The sequence below is a fragment of the Gracilinanus agilis genome, chromosome 3 (assembly GCF_016433145.1).
Source record: "Gracilinanus agilis isolate LMUSP501 chromosome 3, AgileGrace, whole genome shotgun sequence".
Lineage (NCBI taxonomy): Eukaryota > Metazoa > Chordata > Mammalia > Didelphimorphia > Didelphidae > Gracilinanus > Gracilinanus agilis.
In genome coordinates this window covers 411436096-411455520 of record NC_058132.1, presented here as the reverse complement: position 1 = coordinate 411455520, position 19425 = coordinate 411436096, and the positions used below count along the sequence as shown (strand labels likewise).

Here is a 19425-nt window from a genome sequence, read left to right as displayed (position 1 = left end):
GACATTTTAATTTTTTTCTCTGATGGAATGGAGTTAACTGGTTGGTTTTTTTTCTCATGTGCTCTTTTAACTTATTTACTAGAAAGATGGCTTTAAACAGAGGAAACTGATCTCACTTGGGTTAAAAATATTCCATTCATAACATTGAGAGAGAAAAAAACATGGAAGATACTTTGAGTGTTTGCAAACTAGATCAGTTCTATTCCTTTGTCAAAGGATAGTTTAAACATTGTCTTCCTTATTTCATTTATGTGATTATCTTCTTTACCAGGAATTGAATTTTCCTAAAACTGATACCTAGTATTTTAAATTATGGGAAATGCATCCTGTTTTAACAGTAGCCTGATGCCATGACTGAATTATTATTGAATAAGCAGCAATAAAATCTTTATCAAAATAGTCAGTAGTTCCAAAAACCACAAATAACAACAGAACAAAGTTGTACTAAATCAGCAAAGAGCATTTGTATAATAAGGGACTGAGTCACTTTTTTTTTAAAACATCTCTATTGCTAACTCTACTATTTCCTTGCAGACTGGGGTGGGAGGGGGGCAGGTGGGGGTAGGGAAGGCATTGCTCAGAATCTTAAAAATGACATCACTTAAGTCACATGATTGGCAAGCACCAATTAAGATGGGCTGTGGAAAGAGGAACAGTTAAATTTGTAATTTTGGTTGTGTGAAACACTTCTTTGGGGCCTCATAAACAACCACAGAACCACAAGTTGGGTACGGTGGCAGTCACACAAGACTGGGTCCGGGATATTGGTCAGCAGGCAGGGCAAATCACACTGTCTGCAAACCACAGAGTTTCGTAGAGCGGTAAGCATCATCAAGCCACAACCAAGTCACTTCGAGGCTCTTTAAAAAAAAAAGAAGAAGAAGAAGAAGAAAAGAAAAACTTTTTGATCTTCAGCAATTTCAATATTTATTTTCAAAGAGGTAACTTTCCTATAAGGCTTTTGCAGTCTCAGAAGTACCAACGTACGAAGAAGAAGAAAGTAGGGAACTAGGGAAAGGGGTAAAGGGTTAAAACAAATGACTACTCTTGGTTTTCATCTCCCAAGGTAAAAGAAGTGATCTGGTCCCCCAACTTTGAGAAAAGACTACATTGGAAGGAGGAAACGATGGCTTCGGACAGCATGTTTGAGTCATTTCCTTCATACCCACAGTGCTTCATGAGAGGTAAGTGCTCTTCAGACTTTTTAAAATGTACTTCTGCTCAGTTTTGCATAGAAAAAGGAGTGGCAGTTCAGACTGTGGCACAGCAGTGCCTGAAACTCTTGTCTTTTCTGTATGAGGGATTCTGGCTGAGGCATATGATTACAAGGTGATTGGGTTACTTATTCATCATAGGGCAACTCTTCAGAAAAGTTTCCCGAAAGAATTAGTTAAGCTGCTGAGACACTCAGTTGGTATTTAAGAAACTTTTTTTTTTCAAGTCCAAGTTGGTTAAGCTTCACTTTTTTAAAGTGTTGAAGATTATAAAGCTAGCCCAAAGCTCTTTTGGGGTTTACACTGATGTCTCATGTGTTGGATGGTTAAGGCTTAGGTATCCTAAAACTCAGCGTGCCGTCTGGAACTCAGACGTAGAGGTTCTCGTATCTTAGCGTGAGCACATGGATGCAGCCAGTAGAGAGGAATGCTGTCTCATTTCTACCTTGCCAGTTGGGGAAGAAGGAAGCATGTTCATTCTTACCTGGAGGTAAAACCTTGGAGCTCAGGGATAGAAAGGACAGCCCATGTGTCTCAGAAAGGTGGGAACTGGACAGACTTGTTTAATGTGGTTTTAGCTTTAAATTGTCCAACTGTGACAACTCTGCATTGTCAAGTAGACATATTGAAAGAAACAGCCGGCTCCTGCCAGAGAGAGAGAGAGAGAGAGAAGTCAAGCTGTAACGTGCAGAAGTCTCTCCTTCAAGCAGTAAGAAAGAAGTTTCAGAAGGCTCGTCAAGTGTTCTTAAATTCTCAGTAGGGCAGATGCTTTTGTCATTAGTCTCCATGTTTACTAATCGGAATAGCCAGTGCGGAAAACCTGTCTGCATTCTTGGGACCTGACTAGATCAAATTTTCTAAGCTATAGTTATATTGAGTTTTGTTTTATTTGGGGATGCTTGTGGTTCCTTTAATTATTGTTTGTGGGGTGGGGGAGGGTTAACTCGACTTTGTAATTTTTTTTAAATGTTCAGCATTTTTGTATGACCATGCAGATTCAACATTCAGAATTCCTTACTGGTCTAGGGAAGGTCTGAGTTGGGGGGTAGCACAGGATGAGTGTTCTTGGGAGATGTGAAGATGAAAAATTAATTTCCTCTTTCTGAGTATAAAATCTTTTGGTCCTTCTTAAATAGTGTCATAGTACCTTTTTTTTTTTCAATATATTCTAAAAATTGAGCAGTAGCAGGCAACTGCTATTTCTCAGGGTCCCTGAGATTTGAAAACCTGATTAAGATGTAGAAAGATATGGGTGAGGAAAAGAAAGCAAGAATCATTAACAGATTTAAGACTTCAAATTAAATGGTTTTAAGTTATTCTTTAATGGCATTGGAGGGAATTTTAGTGAAGTTGAATCATGAGAAGTTCTATGAGTCACGCAGCCTTGCAGGATCTTTCAGCTTGCATAGTAGAGACATCAGACCTCTAGTGAAAAGCTGCTAACTACTCCCTTGGCTCGGCATTTCCTTTCTGCTGCTAATAAGCAAAGGAAACAATATTCGCACAAAATAAAACAAAACAAAACAAGGATCTTCCTGCATTTACTTTAGCTTTACAGATCCCCCTGCAAAAGAGTTTATTATTTCCTATTTTGTTAACACAGGAAGACTTATTGAGGAAATTTTAGAACATTTCATAGGGCAATAAATAGAACTCTGTTATATAATTCTGGCATGCTAAAACTTCCCTTACAGAAAAGAGCACAGAAGACTGTAAAGTGATTTATCACTATGTATGTGGTGTTGACAAAATAGAATGAATCAAATTCTAATGCTGGCACGATAAGCGTGCTCCAATGATAAATGGTCAAATCCTTTTAAAAATGGGCCAAATAGCTTTCAAGTGGATAGGTGTGGAGTGGGGCTATGGTACTTAAAATTAGACTTTGCATTAATTCTTATCAGTTTTTTTACTTTCATTGAACAGAACCTTATACCTTTTAAAACACTTAAATTCATTGAACATAGAACTTTAAGGTTGGAAGGGACTTCAGGGGGCAATTAATTAAACCCTAGGCTAGAGAAATCACCTCTACAACATTCCAAACAAGGGGCTAGCCCACTTTCAACGGAAAGCCTTCAAAGAGGGAAATTAATTAGCTTCATTCCTCTTTTTGACAGTCCTACTGATTTTCCTTACATTGAAATTAAATCTGCTTCTCAGAAACTTCCACTCATTGCTGAGTTGTGTCTTCTATGGCTAAATATAAGTCCCATCTCTCTTCCATATAACCAGCCTTTAAAATCTATAAGATATTCAAATCTGGTCTCAGATACTTCCTACCTGTGTGACCCTGGGCAAGTCATTTAACTCCCATTGCTTAGCCCTTACCACTCTTCTGCCTTGGAACCAATATAAAATATTGATTCTAAGATAGAAGATAAGCATTTTTCTTTTTAATAATTAAATACTATAAGATAGTCACAAGAAACCTTCTAAGTCAGCCCTTTTGATTATTAAATTTCTCCAATGCCTTCAATTGATCTTCATGAAACATAGTAACTAGATCCTTCACCATCCTGGCCTCCCTCCTCTAGTTGAGTTCTGGTATCACAACGTCTTCCCTAAAATGTGTCAGCCAGAAATGAAAACTACATATGTTCTGACCAAAAGAAAAAAATATATAAGAAACTGTTGCTTCTTTCATTCTATGAACTAATGACTCACTCAGTGCAGCCTCAGATCACATTAGCTTTGGGGACTATGATGGAAGTAACCCTGATATCTGCTCTCAACAACACTAATAGTTTTGGCAACTATCATTTATTTTTATCAACAATGTCACTGAAATGGAGGTTTAAAGTTATCCAGTTCGAGTGACAACAGTGAGCATATTAACTGAATATCTACCAATTTTTCATTTTATTTGGCAGTATTTAGTCTCGGCCTTAAGAGTCTGATGCAACAATAATAACCACTTTCTCAGACATGTTCTCTCCCATATTTCTCAACACTGTTTACATAGCCTGGTCATTTGCAATTTCTAAAGAGGTCATTTTAGCTCCCTGAAATTTATTGCATTTTGCTCCCTCACCAAGTGCAATTATGAGCTAAAAGAGAAAATAACAGTTTGTTTTCTTCCATGAATTTTATTTTATCAGTCCATGCAGTCCTTGTAGAAGGAAATCCATAACTCTTTTTTAGCTTGATACTCATGTGAAAGTTGGGGAAAATGGGGGGGGGGGGAGGTGGATAGGGAAGCAAGCAAACAATTGTTCCCTTCTTTGTGAGAATAGTGTCAGACTCTGCAAGCCTGACATAGTAAATGAATGTGGTATACCACAAAGGATATGGCTCTTTTTCTATCACACCACACCAGGTCCTCACTTAATTCACTTAGGTAGGGAAACTAAGACACTGGAGAAATTCCCTGGTGTGTACATCACACATATTGAGCTCATAAAAATCATACCCTCAACCCATGCTTTTGGTCTCTGAATGGCTAATGGCTAAAAGAGTTGGGGAAGGGAGGAAGGAGAAGAAAGAGAACACAACTATATAGTTGATTTTGCAAAGCAACAAACAGGTAGGCAGTCTTGTTTTTAGAAGTGGCTTAGTGGTCTATAGAAAGCCTAAAACACTGGCATACCTTTGAGTTCCTAGAACCACAGGTACAAATTTCAACAGTTCAGACTTGCTGTTCATCATCTCTATGGCTAAAAGTTACCCCAAAGCAAAGCCTTCAAAGAAAACTATAGAACAAAGGCTGCATTTAGTACTATGAGCTGCACAAAAATGAATTGTGAATGTTCAGTAGGATCTTAGAATATTAGAGCTAGAATGGAACTTAGAGACGTGGTAGTCCATACCCCTCAATTTATAAATGAGAAAATTGAGACCTAAAGAATTTCAGTGACTTTCTTGAAATCAAAAATTTTGAGACAGAACCAGTTTAGAACCTTAATTCCCTGTGTTCTTTCTAATATAGTGAATTGATTTTTACTAAGAAGAATATACATTAAAAAGAAACTTCTCTGAATCATTGAAGATTTATTAGCAAAAAATCCCTGAGGAGGAGTAAGGCTCATTAGACTTCAGACATGAATGTGTCTGTGCTAGGTATATCCAGAATCTTCAAACATGGTTTCTATAAGAAAACTGAACAACAAAGTGCCCCACCTGCTCGAAGTAGATGCAGAACAGGTAGCCCTCGGGTTTTGCTTTGCTTTGCTTTTGCAGGAGAAAGATTTTTACATTCTAAAACTGTCCATGGACAATGAAACTGAGATTTGGGATTGGGGGGAGGGAGAAGCCCTTAAAATCTAGATTTGTTACCAAATTGTTCCCTCTGTCATTTCACATAGTGGTATGTTTCTTAAAATGACATAACAATTTTAAATGTTTACACTTCTTTCAATATGTAGTCAGTTACTAAAAACACAGTGTGCCTACCTGGTTATGTATACTATATAGCTATGGAATTTGACACATACTCAGGTAGCAAAGGTAAGCATTACAAAATCAGGGGTAGAAAAGGAATCTTTAAAGGATCCACCATTATAAACATACTAATTGGAGTCAGAACTCAATGATGGAGAGGAAGAAAACAAATGATAGATGAATGTAACCGTCAAGAATGTTTAAGTTATTAATTTTAAGAAACAAAGATGCCATTGTAAAGTTGACTCAAGATAGAACTTTTGGAGTATTATCGATCTTGAATTGCCTTCAGAAGTTAATAAGCAATACATATAACTACATAACACTTTATGACTATAAAGAAATCACTTTCGATGTTTAAGACTTTTTCTGTTTAAATGTTTTAAAATAGATATATTTGGTACATGGGGAATTGATCTTTGACCAACATCTAACCCGGAAAAAACCATCATATAATCACTACTTGTTAATGAAGTGATAATCTAACTGGAAAGATCACACCAAGTGATCCATTTATAAAGTGTGAAACACTTTTTCTGACACAATTAAACCTGATGAGTTGAGCAAACAAATTAGTCACTCATCTAGGGGTTATATAGCTAAAACCTAGGAGTATGTAGAGATTACAAGCCTGGAGGGGAGATTCCTAAGGGAAAGGAGGATGACAGAATTTCTCTTTATTCTCCCTCCTCGTTAGTTCTTTACTTTTTAAGGTGAGTTATCCCTGCACTTAGCAGAGACCTGAACCACACTCCATACAAACAAGAATGCATGAAGGTGTATTCAAAGGAAAAATCAGCTTCAAGGACTGAGACTTCTGGCAGTATAGAACAGAGCTTGCTCCAAAGATGAGCAGACTCTGGAGTCCAGCTGAGCTCCTGCTCAGAAGAAATGATGCATTCCAGGGAGATTGCATGAGAGCATTACAAAGAGACAAAAGACTTCCAGGCCATGCAGTGCCAAGAGTTCCAATGCTGCTTTTCCCATTTGTGTGTCCTACACATTACCCTCATTGCTAATATTCTCTAAGTGTGAACTCTTTCTTCCTATGGAGATTTTGTTCCTTTGTATGAGGACAAGTTTAAAGGAATAATGTTTTGTAGTATTTTTAAATTTTCTTTTTTTATTATACCAATTTAAAATATTGCTAAGAGTTAATCATGCCTCCTGGGTGATTCCCAGTGGCAACCACACAGTGGGAGGGTGTGAACTATTGTAAAACATAGCAGCTTGATAGTATATCACATAGAGTACTAGATCTATAGTAAAGAATACTCAGGTTCAAATTCTGCTCCATGTACTTATAATCTATATGATCTTGAGAATGTTATTTGAGTACTCTCTGCCTTAGTTTCCATATTTGCAAAACATGGTCAAAATGGCACCTACAACCCAGGCTGATTGTAAGGATAGAATGAGATACTATTTGTAAAGCATTTTGCAGACATTAAAGCAATATAAAAATGTAATCTATTAGCCATCAAGGATTTGAGTGAAAATGGGGGCGGGGAGGTAACCCAGGAAGGGTACTTTATAAGGAAAGGAAATTGATCCCTATAAAGTGACAAGTTTGGTTTAGAGGTACTTCACAAAAACAAGACTTTTAAATTACAAGAAAAATGTAGAACCAAATAAGAAAGAATTGTGTGCAGATGCACAGCATATTTCTTAAAGGAAGAGGTAGCTGAGCAAGTTAATAGGCTTGAGTATGACAAGAAGCCCCAATTAGAAGACAGTCACATTTGGCCATGGTTCTATAGATGTGCACATGTGGTATGACTGTAATCATTGTTTTCTGTTTTAAACAGTTACTTCCTTATGAAAAGAAAGTTCAAGGGAGTAGAAGAAGCTCAGAGCATTCAGGGAGCTAATTAACTGGGAGTTTGGGGAAGGCAAAAGCTTCATATTTTTCCTGTGATAAGTTGTGAGCAGGTTGTCGAAGGTTTCTTGTGAAAGGCTAGAATAAAAGCATCTTAAAAGATTTTGTCTTGTTTTGTTTTTTTTCTTGACAAAATGACTGAAGGTCAAAAGCCATGGATTTTCCCTGAGAGAAATGTGACTCCAAATCTATGATCCCATGAGAAGTCTTGCTATTTGGACTGTGCACCCACATATTAACCACCACAGAAGCTGTAAGCTCATGTAAAGTGTTTAGAGTGAAAAATGCTTTTGAAAAGCTAGCCTTACAAATTAAAACCTACAAAATGACAACAAACATCATCACAACAAATCATGCCTTTCAACTGAAACTGACATTCAAAGGTTTACAAAGCCCTTTTCTCACAAAGATGTTCTCTGAGGTGAAAGGTGCACGTTTTATTATTTCCACTCTACTCCTATGAAAAACTGATGTTTTGCTAGGTCGTGACTTGCCCTGGGCCTCACAGATAGTCAGTGTTAGAATGGGGATGGGGACACTATTCATTCTGATTGCAAAAGCAGTACCCTTTCCACTATATTATGCTGTAGTAAGTTTCAGAATTGTTTTTCAATGGAACCCCACATAAATAAGTTTTAGTGTGCATTTCAGTCTAGAAACTAACTGGTTAATTAATTATGCTAATGATCATAGCTAGCAAAAGCGATGCAAACAAATCTTGTGGAATTTTTGGAATGGATTGGATTGGAAAAAAGGGGGTTCTGAACCATTGTAAGGTCTCTATAGCAAATATGAATTCAGGAAAAAATTAGATTTTAAACTGGTTTAATTTATCTTGTGTGTCTATATATACATATATTTATATGTACACATTTATATTTATGTTTATAAATGTATGTATTTGTATATTATATGAAATATGTTTGTTTACATATATAACACATTTATGGGTAGTTGGGCTTATAGTTGTATATTGATATCTATCTATCTACTTATCTAGATAACTTCCAGATTCTAATGCACTACTGACCTCCAGTTCTCTATCTTTGATTATTAAATAATTTCAAGATAAAATAGATATCCCTTAAGCAATTCAAACAACATGCTCAAATCAAAACCATTATATTTTCCCCAAAACCTATCCTTTTGCTGAACTTTCCCTAATTCTGTGGAGGACACTGCCATCCTTCAGTTATCCCAGTTTCCAGTCTCTACATTTTCTTCAGCTCCTTACTTTCTCTCACCTATATAATATCCAATCATTTGCCAAATCTTGTCATTTTTACCTCTAGGTTGTCTCTTGTATCACACTTTTATTCTCATTTCAGACAGTCATCCCTTTAAGTTCATATCTTCAGTTGGTCTCATGCAGTGGCCTCCAAATTGGTTTGTATTTCTTAGGCCTCTTGTTATTCCAAAACATCTTCTGAGCAGCTGCTTTCAAAATCAATTCTGACTATGTCATTCCCCATTCAATAATTTACAGTGACTTTCTCTTGCTTTCAGGAGAAAATATAAATTTTAATTTTTAAAGCCCTTTACACCCACACTCCAATTTACCACTGTTCCCTTCCCATACTCCACTGACTGACCATCTTGTTTTCTTATAGTTCCTCATACATGATATTCCTCTCCTATCTCCTTCCATTTGTACTGTCTTTCCCCATGTCTAGAAAATATTTTCTCCTCACCTCTATTTCTTAAAATACCTTGTTACTTTAAAAATGAAAAAAACCTGCATCTTCTGCATAAGTTTTACTTTTCATCTAGCATCTCACAGCTGCTAGTGCTCTTCCTAATCCCCAATTTTCTTGCATTTATTTTACAAAGATTGACATAAATACATATTTCTCCCTCAATATAATGCAGTCTAATTGGACTTATTTTTGTTTTCATATCATCAATACCTAGAATAGTGTATTGCACATCATAAACTTTTAAGAAATGTCTATTGATCATAAAGCTACAGAGATAAGAGAGGGTAAACATGGGAAACTCGTAATTTACTTTAACTGGAACACAAAGTATGGAAAGAGGACAAGTGGATAAGAGAGTAAATGATAGTCAAGTGAAAGGATTGGGCAAATCTATTGTTTTATTCAGTAGACAATGGGAAGCCACTATATATATCAAAATTCATAGCATAGAGGAGTTTGCATTAACTAGTATTTCGATGGGTGGACTAGAGAAGAAAGAGGAGACAAGAAAAGCAGTTAACAATCTATTATAATAGGCTACATAAAGGTCAATAAGAAAAGTTGAAGTAGGGGTTATAAAAGAAGGAATAGAAAAAGGGATAGCTAGGGGGCTCAGTGGATTGAGAGCCAGGCCAAGAGATGGGAGATTCTGGCTTCCAATCTGGCCTCAGATACTTCCTAACTAGGTGACTCTAGACAAGTCACAACCCACAATACACAGTTGATTCTAAGAAAGAAGGTAAGAATTCATTAAAATCAAAAAGAAGGAATGGCAGTAAAAGAAATTTAAGAGGTTGAATCAACAAGAATAGACAAGTGATTGAATATAGAAAAGGGAAGGGAACAAAGAGATTCTAAAATCACTCTAAGTTAGAGGATTGATGATTGGGAAAGCAATGGAATACAACCAATGGGGAGAATTTAGTGGGAGAAAATGAGTTCAGTTTTGATATAATAAGTTGGAAATAGTCTTATGAAAAGGTAAAAGTGTTAAGATGGAAAGGTATGTAAAATAAAATCTGATATTCTGACTTTAACTGAAAAAGTTTTCTCCTTTTTCACTTTATTCTGACCCCTTCTTTAGGAAACTGTTTTCTTGATGATTCTTGATGATATCCAGAAATGCCAGACAAAAAGGACAGAAATTAATACAAAGAAGAGAATGAATGATATATCCAAAAATGCAAAAAATAAAATTACATTTCTTCCTAAAATGGAAAAGAACAGGAATAAAAGACAAATACTGATGTCTAGACGAACATTATACTTAATTATGTACTAAGAAGGCAAGGCCTTTTAACTTAGGTTTATAGACCTACCTATTTTATTTGGAACTACTTCAAGCCTCTTCTACTCCAATATACTCTTTTGAAGTGCAGGTATGATCATGTAATAAACTTTGTATTATCTCTAGGATCAAATCTATACCCCTCTATTTGACATTTAAATATCTTAACAACAACCAAGCCTCTTCCTACTTTTCTTCTGACATTCTAACATATTGCTTTCATCCACTCAGTTCAGCACTACTGACCTGCCTTTATATTCTTCACACATCCCTTCTCTGGTTTCAATGCTTCTTCAATGGCTTTTGTCCACTTCTAGAATGCACTCTGTCTTTATCTCTTCCTCTCAGAATCCCAAGTTTCCTGCAACATTCAACTGAAGTAGCACCTTCCCCCAAGCAGTACATGTCTTCCCTTTTATTCAGTTTGTATATGATAGATAGATAGATAGATAGATAGAGATGATGATGATGACGATGATGATGATGATGATGAATATATAGAAGAAAGAAAGAAAAAGAGAGGTGAGAGGGAGGAGGAAGAAAGGAAAGGAAGGAAGGAAGGAAGGAAGGGAGAGAGGGAGGATGATAGATATATAATAGCATATATATCATATGTAAACACATATATATATATATATTCTTTCTCACTTGAATAACCCTCTCATTATCCTTGGTTTCCTTGAAAACTTAGCTCAAGCAAACTTTTCATGTAGAACTCTTCCTGATTCCCTCAGCTGCTCTCTCTACATTATATATATATATATATATATATATATTGTGTATGTACCAGTATTCCTTAAATACACATATATGTACTTCTAGTTTCCCCCATTGGAATATAAGTTTCTTGAGAATGGGACTGTCACTTTTGTCTCAGTATTTCCAACCTTTAACACATCGTATAGCCCATATTCAAGGATTAAATAAATGTTTGCTTTTTTCATTGATTGAATTTTAGTGGTCTAGCACCTCCTGGAAAAAAAAAAAAGGTATAAGTTGTGGTTTTCATTAAAGTGACAGGTAAATTGAGATACAGAAGACCACATAAACAGTGCTCATTTACCAAATATTTACCATGTTTAGATATAAACAATTGGAAAAACATTAATTGCTCATGAGTATGATGAGCTAATATAATAACTACCCAAAATAATTTACTTATTCAGTGCCATACCTATCAAACTACCAAGAAACTTCTTAACTGAATTAGAAAAAAGAAGTTCATTTGGAAGAACAAAAGATCAAGAATTTCAAGGATGGGGGCCTAGCAGTGCCAGATCTTAAACTGTACTGTAAAACAGTGGTCATCAAATCAATATGGTATTGGATAAGAGACAGAAGGAAGGTTCAGTGGAATAGACTTGGGGTAAGTGACTTCAGCAAGTTAATGTTTGGTAAACCCAAAGATCCCAGCTTTTGGGACAAGAACTCACTATTTGACAAAAACTGGGAAAACAATCACCTTTTGAAGTATTGTACTAGACTTTACAAAGCGATAGAGAAAATGATAATTAATCAGATTAATCTTAAAACTGCATTGCTTATGGGGCAGCTAGTGGATTGGGGCTTGGCAGGTGGAGTGCTGGGTGGATTGAGAGCCAGACCTAGAGATGGGAGGACCCACTGGGTCCAAATCTGACCTCAGACACTTCCTAGTTGTGTGACCCTGGTCAAGTCACTTAATCCCCATTGCCTAGCCCTAACTACTCTTCTGCCTTGGAACCAGTACACAGTATTGATTCTAAGGTGGAAGATAAGGGTTTTTGTTTGTTTTTTAAGTGTATTGTTTGAACTTTTTTCTTTCCCAGTGAGCTGATTAATAAACATTTACCAGAACATCAGTCTCCTTTTACCTATATTGATATCATTCTAGAAGCCTATTTTGAAATCCAAATATAGGATTCTAAATTGAAGTTTTGAAGTAGGACCTAAGAATGAAATAATAATAAATGTATGTTGATGTTTTGAAATCATCTACTAGATTGTGTGTTCCATGGGTATAGGACTGTGTTGACAAACCTATGCACACATGCTGGAGGGTGTCTGAGGGGGCTGCTCTTCCCCCACCACCACACCTGAGGATGTTCCTCACATGACCTGATTCTCTGCTCAGCAGCCCAAAGGGAACATTTCCTCCCTCCCCTGTCTGGGGGAAGGTGGTGGGCTCACATGTGGTGTGAGGGTTACAGTTTGTGCACTCGATCTCAAAGATCTCTAAAAGGTTTGCCATCACTGGTATAGGGAATTTGTCTCTTTTAAACTTCATCACCCAGGATCATAAAGTACATACCAAATACATTCATTTATAAACACAAATACTATAGGAATTGGCAATTTGTGGCCTATGATCTTTATAAAAGTTAAACATTATTCTTTGAAATTTAAATTAAATTAAATTAAAAAGCACTCTGTTAAGCGATGGGCCTGAGAAGCAAAACAATCCTGAATATGGATGAAGAAAAAACAGAAAGCAAGATGGAAAGTTCTCATGTTCCTTAGGGTGCAGCTGGACCAAAGATAGTAATAATACATCTTCTTTCAAATTCTACCAATTAAGCTGTATCTACTTCTAGTGCGAAACTTATGATAATGCCCATAATTTTACAAAGAATCTCAGTAACTACAGTAACTGCTAGGGAGACAGGGATTGTAGGACCTGCACAAGCAGATGCCAAGACACGTCTCCACAAAATTTGTTTCTGTGGATAAAAGCTGCAAGGCTAGAAATCAGGTAACAGGTCTTAGGATTTGAACTGCCATTCTTGGCTATTGGTCTAGGGTCCTTTGGATGCTTCATTATGGAGTTCTCATGGTGGTGGCAGTAATTTCACTTGTCAGGTACCCTCTGTGTCTCCCTCATGGTGTCTTTGCTCTTTCAGTTAGGGTGGTTTGCCTGTTCTGTGGGTTACCAGATAATCAGCAATTAGAGGGATGACCAGCCTTTTGTCCCCAGGAGCTACTCTTCATATTTCTTCTATTCTTTCTCCCATTGTTTTCATTGTTCAATATGAATCTCTTGATTCCTTAATTTTCCCCTTTCTCAATTATTTTGCCAAATTAAATTGTAAAAGAGCAAGTAGGGGACACAGTGAATAGGAAGTGCTGGTCTTGGAGTCAGGAAGACCTGAATTCAAAACCAGCCTCAAATATAATAGGGATATTACTTTGGAAAGTAACATTTAATCCCATTTGTCTCCGTTTCCTCATCTGTCAAATAAGCTGGAAAAGGAAATGGAAAACCATTCTAGTATCTTTGCCAAGAAAACCCCAAATGGGGCCATGAAAACAATAAGTTGTAAAATTCGGGCAAAAATAAAACTCCCAAATCTAAACTAGTGACAATTCTATTTCACAACTACATTTCTTGTCTAAACTATAACCTATGCTGATTATGATCACCAAGTTTTAATTTTCATAAAAATTCATAAGATTGAGATCTTTTGCTATTTTTATAAGTAGAAAGATGTGAGAAATAATGCTTTTAGCTAAGTTGGCAAAATATTCTAAGCCCCAAAAAATCATATCATATTACATAGTAACATTCCATCTCTCTTGGTAGAGAGGAAAGAATTTTTACATTTTTCATTTAAAAAGCCTAAATTGCTAAAATTGCTTCCTTTTATGTAAAAAAATAGCATAAAATACAATCCTTAATATTTATTTTTATTTTAAAGGTTATCACAATAGCATCAAGAGTAGTTTATTATTTAGGTTATGAAATTGCCAACAGGAATTATTGCATTAGCCACAGCTTATTCTATGTGCTTATTCTATGTACTTCTTTTTGTACATGGCTTAAGTTTATACTTTTGAGCTCTATATGGCAAACATTGAGTGAGCTATATCTGTGCTACTCTAATTCCAGCTACATTAGTTTGACAGTTACATCTGCCTTTATTGTTAGCCCATATTAAAAGAACAAAAAAAGGGGAAAAAGTAAAACTATGTACAATTTTCTTCTAAAATCTGAAATTAGAGAAAATATGGAGAGAAAAATATTATCTTTGAACTTATCCTGATTCTTTCCTTACTAGCTAGATATTGAGATATATTTAACATGGTTAAAAGATGGCAATTAAATATTTCAAAATGTATTATGAAGAGAAAATAGTTGTTCTTTTACTGTCTAGTAGTATCTAGAAAAATCAGAAAGTAGCTGTTTCCGAAGATTCACAAGAAAAAAACTAAAGCAAAGAATAAGAAACAAAATGGCCGCCTATTAGCTAGAAAATGGGTAGATGATGCAGCTGAATATAATTTTAATATGAAAAATGACAAAAGTGATGCTTCCCCAAAATGCTAAGAAGACTTTCTTGTATAAACTAATGCAGAGTTCAGGACCAGGAGACCAATTTTTTCATGGTCTGCAACATGGTAAGGAAAATGACTTGGAAATATTTTTCCTTATAAGAAGCCTAAGAGAATCAAATTCAGCCTTGGAGTAACCTGGCATCTAAAGAGAAGGGCTTTTGCTCATTGTCTCTGGCTCAGAATAACTGACCTCAGAGAAGAACTTTGGTGTCCTCTTAAACAGAGTTTTGGCTTGGCCACCCTAGATTATTCAGTGAATAGAATGCTAAGCTTGGAATCATAAAGACCTGACTTCAAATCTGGCCTCAGAAACTAACTAGCTGTTTGACTTTCGGGAAAATCACTTAACCTTTCTCTACCTCAGCTTCCTAATTAATAAAATGGGGGTAATAATAGTGCTTATGTCCCAAGGCTGTTGTGAAGATAAAATCGGATAATATTTATAAAGCATTTTGTGAACCCTAAAAGCACTACATAAGCTCTACTATTATTATCATTATCATGCCAATGGTTCATCCAAAAGGGATTTTTAGTGTCCTTTCTAGAAAGTGTACAAAGCAGATGAGATAAAGAACCACTATTATTTCCACTACCACAAACAAGATAAATGTTTAAAACATAGAATTATCATAAGTACCCATTGGCAAAAACTTAAAACATGAACAAACATTTCACTTTCAACTTGAATCTATTATCCAAGCAAGAGTCAATTTCCACCTCAGTAAGCATATCTTCTCCTCCAAAAAAGTGTGGCTGCAAAAGCACCTCCCATAGGTCAGCTAGGGCTGTCTCAGGAACACAGGAACTACTGAAGTACCAAGAGAGCCAACAGGCTCAAACTCCAGTTTTAATGAACACTGTTGATTGACTTGTGTTCAGAGAAATCAATCAGTCAATAAGCATTTAGTTTAGTTTTTTTAAATATTTATGTTTTTACTACTAAAATTTCTCTAATATCTTTCTATCCCCCAAAATTATTTCATATAACAATATTTTAAAGAAAAAATTAAAAGGGAAAAATTAAACAAACTAGATGGATAATAATAGCTAGCATTTACTTAATGATTTAATGTTTGCAAAGCACTTTAGAGTATTTTCTCTTTTGGCCCTCATAACATCCCTGGAAGCTAGGTGTTATTATTATCATTAATATTATCTATGTTTTACAGGTGAGGAAGCTGAGAGAAACAGAAGTTATTTGCCCATAGTAGCACAGCTAGTAAATATCTGAGGCAGAATTTCATCTCCAGACTTCCTAACTTCAAGTCCAAAGGTCTATCCACTGTGTCATCTAGCTGCCTATGACCTGAAAATATGTATATTGCGTCACACTTGAGGACCTCCCATCTCTGCAAAAGTGAAGCAGGGGTGTCTCCTCATATCCCTCCTTCGAACCAATTAATGTGGAAAGGTTTGAGCCTGTGAAGTTTTACACCTGGTAACTGAAAACATAGTGGCATCTTCATCAGTAATGGGGAAGCTCAGCAGGTTTTTGTGGAAGGAAAGTGGCAGGGAAAGGGAATAAGTATTAAGTGCCTACTATTTGCACATTACTATACTAAGCGCTTTACAAATATCCCATTTGGGATGAGATAATGAATTCTATGTTTGACATATTGGCTTTGATATATCTTTGGCACATCCAGTCTGAGATGTCCAAATGTCAGTTGATAACATAAGGAGGGAGATTAGTAGATACTGAGGATGGATAACCAGATCTTGGAATAATCTTCATAGATTTGATAATTGAACCAATGGAAACTGATTAGATCATGAGGTGAGAAACTATAGTCCATTGGGAAGCCAAGCAAGAAGGCAAAAAGTTGTTTATCCCAGTCTTGAACACCCTCCTTCCAGCCTTTTCCCCCAGCAGAGCTTGTTGAGCAAAGGGTAAGAGAGAAGGTGGTTTGTCCCAAAAGAAACACAAAAGAGAAAAAACCTTTAGGTTCTGGAGATCCATTCTCAGGCTTACCTAATCAAAATATGCCATAGCTATGGGGATCAGGCTCTCCTTCCCCTCATGTTAAGCCTAAGGGGGGTGCTTAAGGACTCCTGAGATACTAAAAAATGAGGAAAGAAAGTGACAGGACAGAGTCACTGTTTTTCATGTCTACTGAGTGAGCTACTCTTTCTCTTTTTATCGGAGCACCTAACTTTCGTTGAGGCAATCTTTGAGAGTTTGGGGAAGGAATATGGTGAGGAGGAATTCACATGTCCTCTAGCAAGGGTTTGACTAATCTACCATAAGTGGCCAGTGTACATGCTCAGCTCCAGGGAAAGTGCCTCAGGCCATGGGGTTGGGATGGGGGTGAAGGGTTAACTTCCATTCATGTTCCATTACATCAACAAAGACTTTACTAAGTGCATAATATGTGCAAAGCACTGTCCTAGTATCTCGAGGAAAAAACAGAATTCTTAAGAAACTTAGATTCTATCAGGAGAAATGTAGCTTGATCATAGCCAAGCAGAGAAAGAGAGAATGAGAGAGAAAATGCTACCAGCTGGTTGGATCAGGAATATTAGGGTAGAGCCAGATGGGTACAAGACTTTAAATGTCAACTGAATAAATTTACGCTTTATTTCAGAGATAAAAACAGAGAACCACTAAAGATTTTTGAGCAGGAGACTAATATGGTCAGATCTGGGCTTTTGAAAATTATCTTGGCATCTACACAAAGGAATCTGAGAGAGGAGACAGTGAAGATAGAAAGAACAATTAAAAAGCCATTTCAATCTGGTTTCAGATACTTCCTAGGTGTGTGACCTTGGGCAAGTCACTGAACCCTAATTTCCTAGCCTTTGCTGCTCCTTTGTCTTAGAAGTGATACTAAAATAGAAAATATAAAGATTTTTTTAAAAAGCCATTGGAATAATTTAATCAAAAAGTATTGAAGGTTTGAACAAGGATGGTGGCCTTGTGAATAGAACCAAGGGGATAAGTGCTAAAGATTGAATTAAATATTAGGTCCAGCTCATTATTCATTTATGGAACCTCTCTAAAATTATGTGTATGCATGTATGCATGTATATTTGTATACACTAACCAAAGAACTTGAGGCACTGCCTTCAAGTTGCTGTGACAAATTCTGAGAAATAGGTATTTTTAAAAACAGTATTTTTAAAAGAAAATGTCTGAACATGAAGAAAAGAGAAGACCCTAAGGAATGATTAGCTTCTACCATAGAGTTTAAAGTATATTAAATGAATATATTATGTACCTAGTACATATGTGTGTGTGTGTATATAGTCAATTTACCATGGCAAATTATTCTATTTATGTCTCCTTTTCTACTTCACTTCCTTTCTCTACATGCATCTTTTTTAATCCCTTTTTCATATTTATCACTACCCAGGAACCTCTTCCTATTCCTTTTTGCTGAGGAGAAGCTCTCAAATGAGTCATGCAAAACATCCAACCTGAAAAAGCCATGAGTTGGAATCTGTGTCTTATGTTGTTCCGTCATTTTCAGTCACGTCCAACTTTTCATGACCCCATTTGGGGTTTTCTTTAATGGTAGTCATTATAATTTCTGATGTTAAGCTATTTGAGAGTAGCAAAAACTTTGGCTAAATTGGAAGAACAGCCAGTGCTTTGGAGAAGAGGTACTACTTCTAGGGATCTGGTTCTTACTTGTCTATGACATTTGGTGTTGGTGATAAAAGGAGATGACTCTTTTTCCCATAAGAATTGCTTCTCTGGATGATGACCAGAGATGCTAGACTAGAAACAGGCTTAGTGGGTTTTTGGATTGGATTAGGGAACTGCTACTCCCAAAGTTCTTGGGTTCAAGATCCTGAATTCTCTCCATTGCACGAGTCTTGATAAAAAGTAGTGGTTGTGATTTAAGCCAGCTGATGCAAGCTTCACATTCAGGAAGTCCTGCTACTTCAGCTAGGGTGGTTTACTTGGTAGACAATGGAAGCTAATTAGTGTTGTTTTCAGTGGTAGCAGTTAGGTGGTGCAAGGAATAGCCATGAGTGGTGAAGATCTGAATTCAAATTTGATCTTAGCTATATGATTATGGAAAAGTCATTTAACACTGTTTGCCTCAGTCTCCTCATCTATGAGATGAGATAGAGAAGGAAATGGCAAAAAACATTCCAATATCTTTGCCAAGAAAATCCCAAAAGGTGTCATGAAGAGTTGAATATAACCAAAAATGACTAAACAAAAATTAGTAGTGACAGTGTTGGGCAACAGGGGCATGGTCTCTACCAAGAATGCTTCCTTCTTTGATAACTCTTGACAGTGCAATGGATGCAGACTGATCATCACTGGTATTGGGTTGGGGGGGGGGGGCTTTTCTTTCCATTAGTGGAAGGGTTCAGTCTCTTTGTCAAATTACTAATTTCACCAACTTCCTTTGATGGTGATGACAATCTACAAAGTAAAAGTTAAACCGTAATATCGCATTAACAAATAATTTTTAAGTGTTTACTCTGGACCTATGATTAGGCAACTCTAAGGACAGCCTTGTTGGTTTTGACCATGGCCCAAAGTTTCTCATAGAGAACTTGAGAAATAATAAAAAATAAGCAGGAACAGAGCAACATGTTCATAAATTCCATCAATAAAGACATATCCCTAGCCTGCTAAAGGACATAAACACTGTCACATTAAATTTGACCCCAGTAACAAGGTTTTCCTAGAGAACA

General features: G+C 36.3%; 1 protein-coding gene across 1 annotated transcript in view; it reads left to right on the top strand.

Annotated features, from left to right (window-relative positions):
- Positions 1–724: 724 nt before the first annotated feature.
- Positions 725–19425, top strand: part of RUNX1 (RUNX family transcription factor 1) — a 353640-nt gene continuing 334939 nt past the window's right edge. The window contains exons 1-2 of the mRNA XM_044670241.1: positions 725–941; positions 1067–1184. Coding sequence (XP_044526176.1) covers positions 1127–1184 — 58 coding nt within the window. The 5' untranslated portion in view covers positions 725–941; positions 1067–1126. The remainder of the gene's footprint in view (positions 942–1066; positions 1185–19425) is intronic.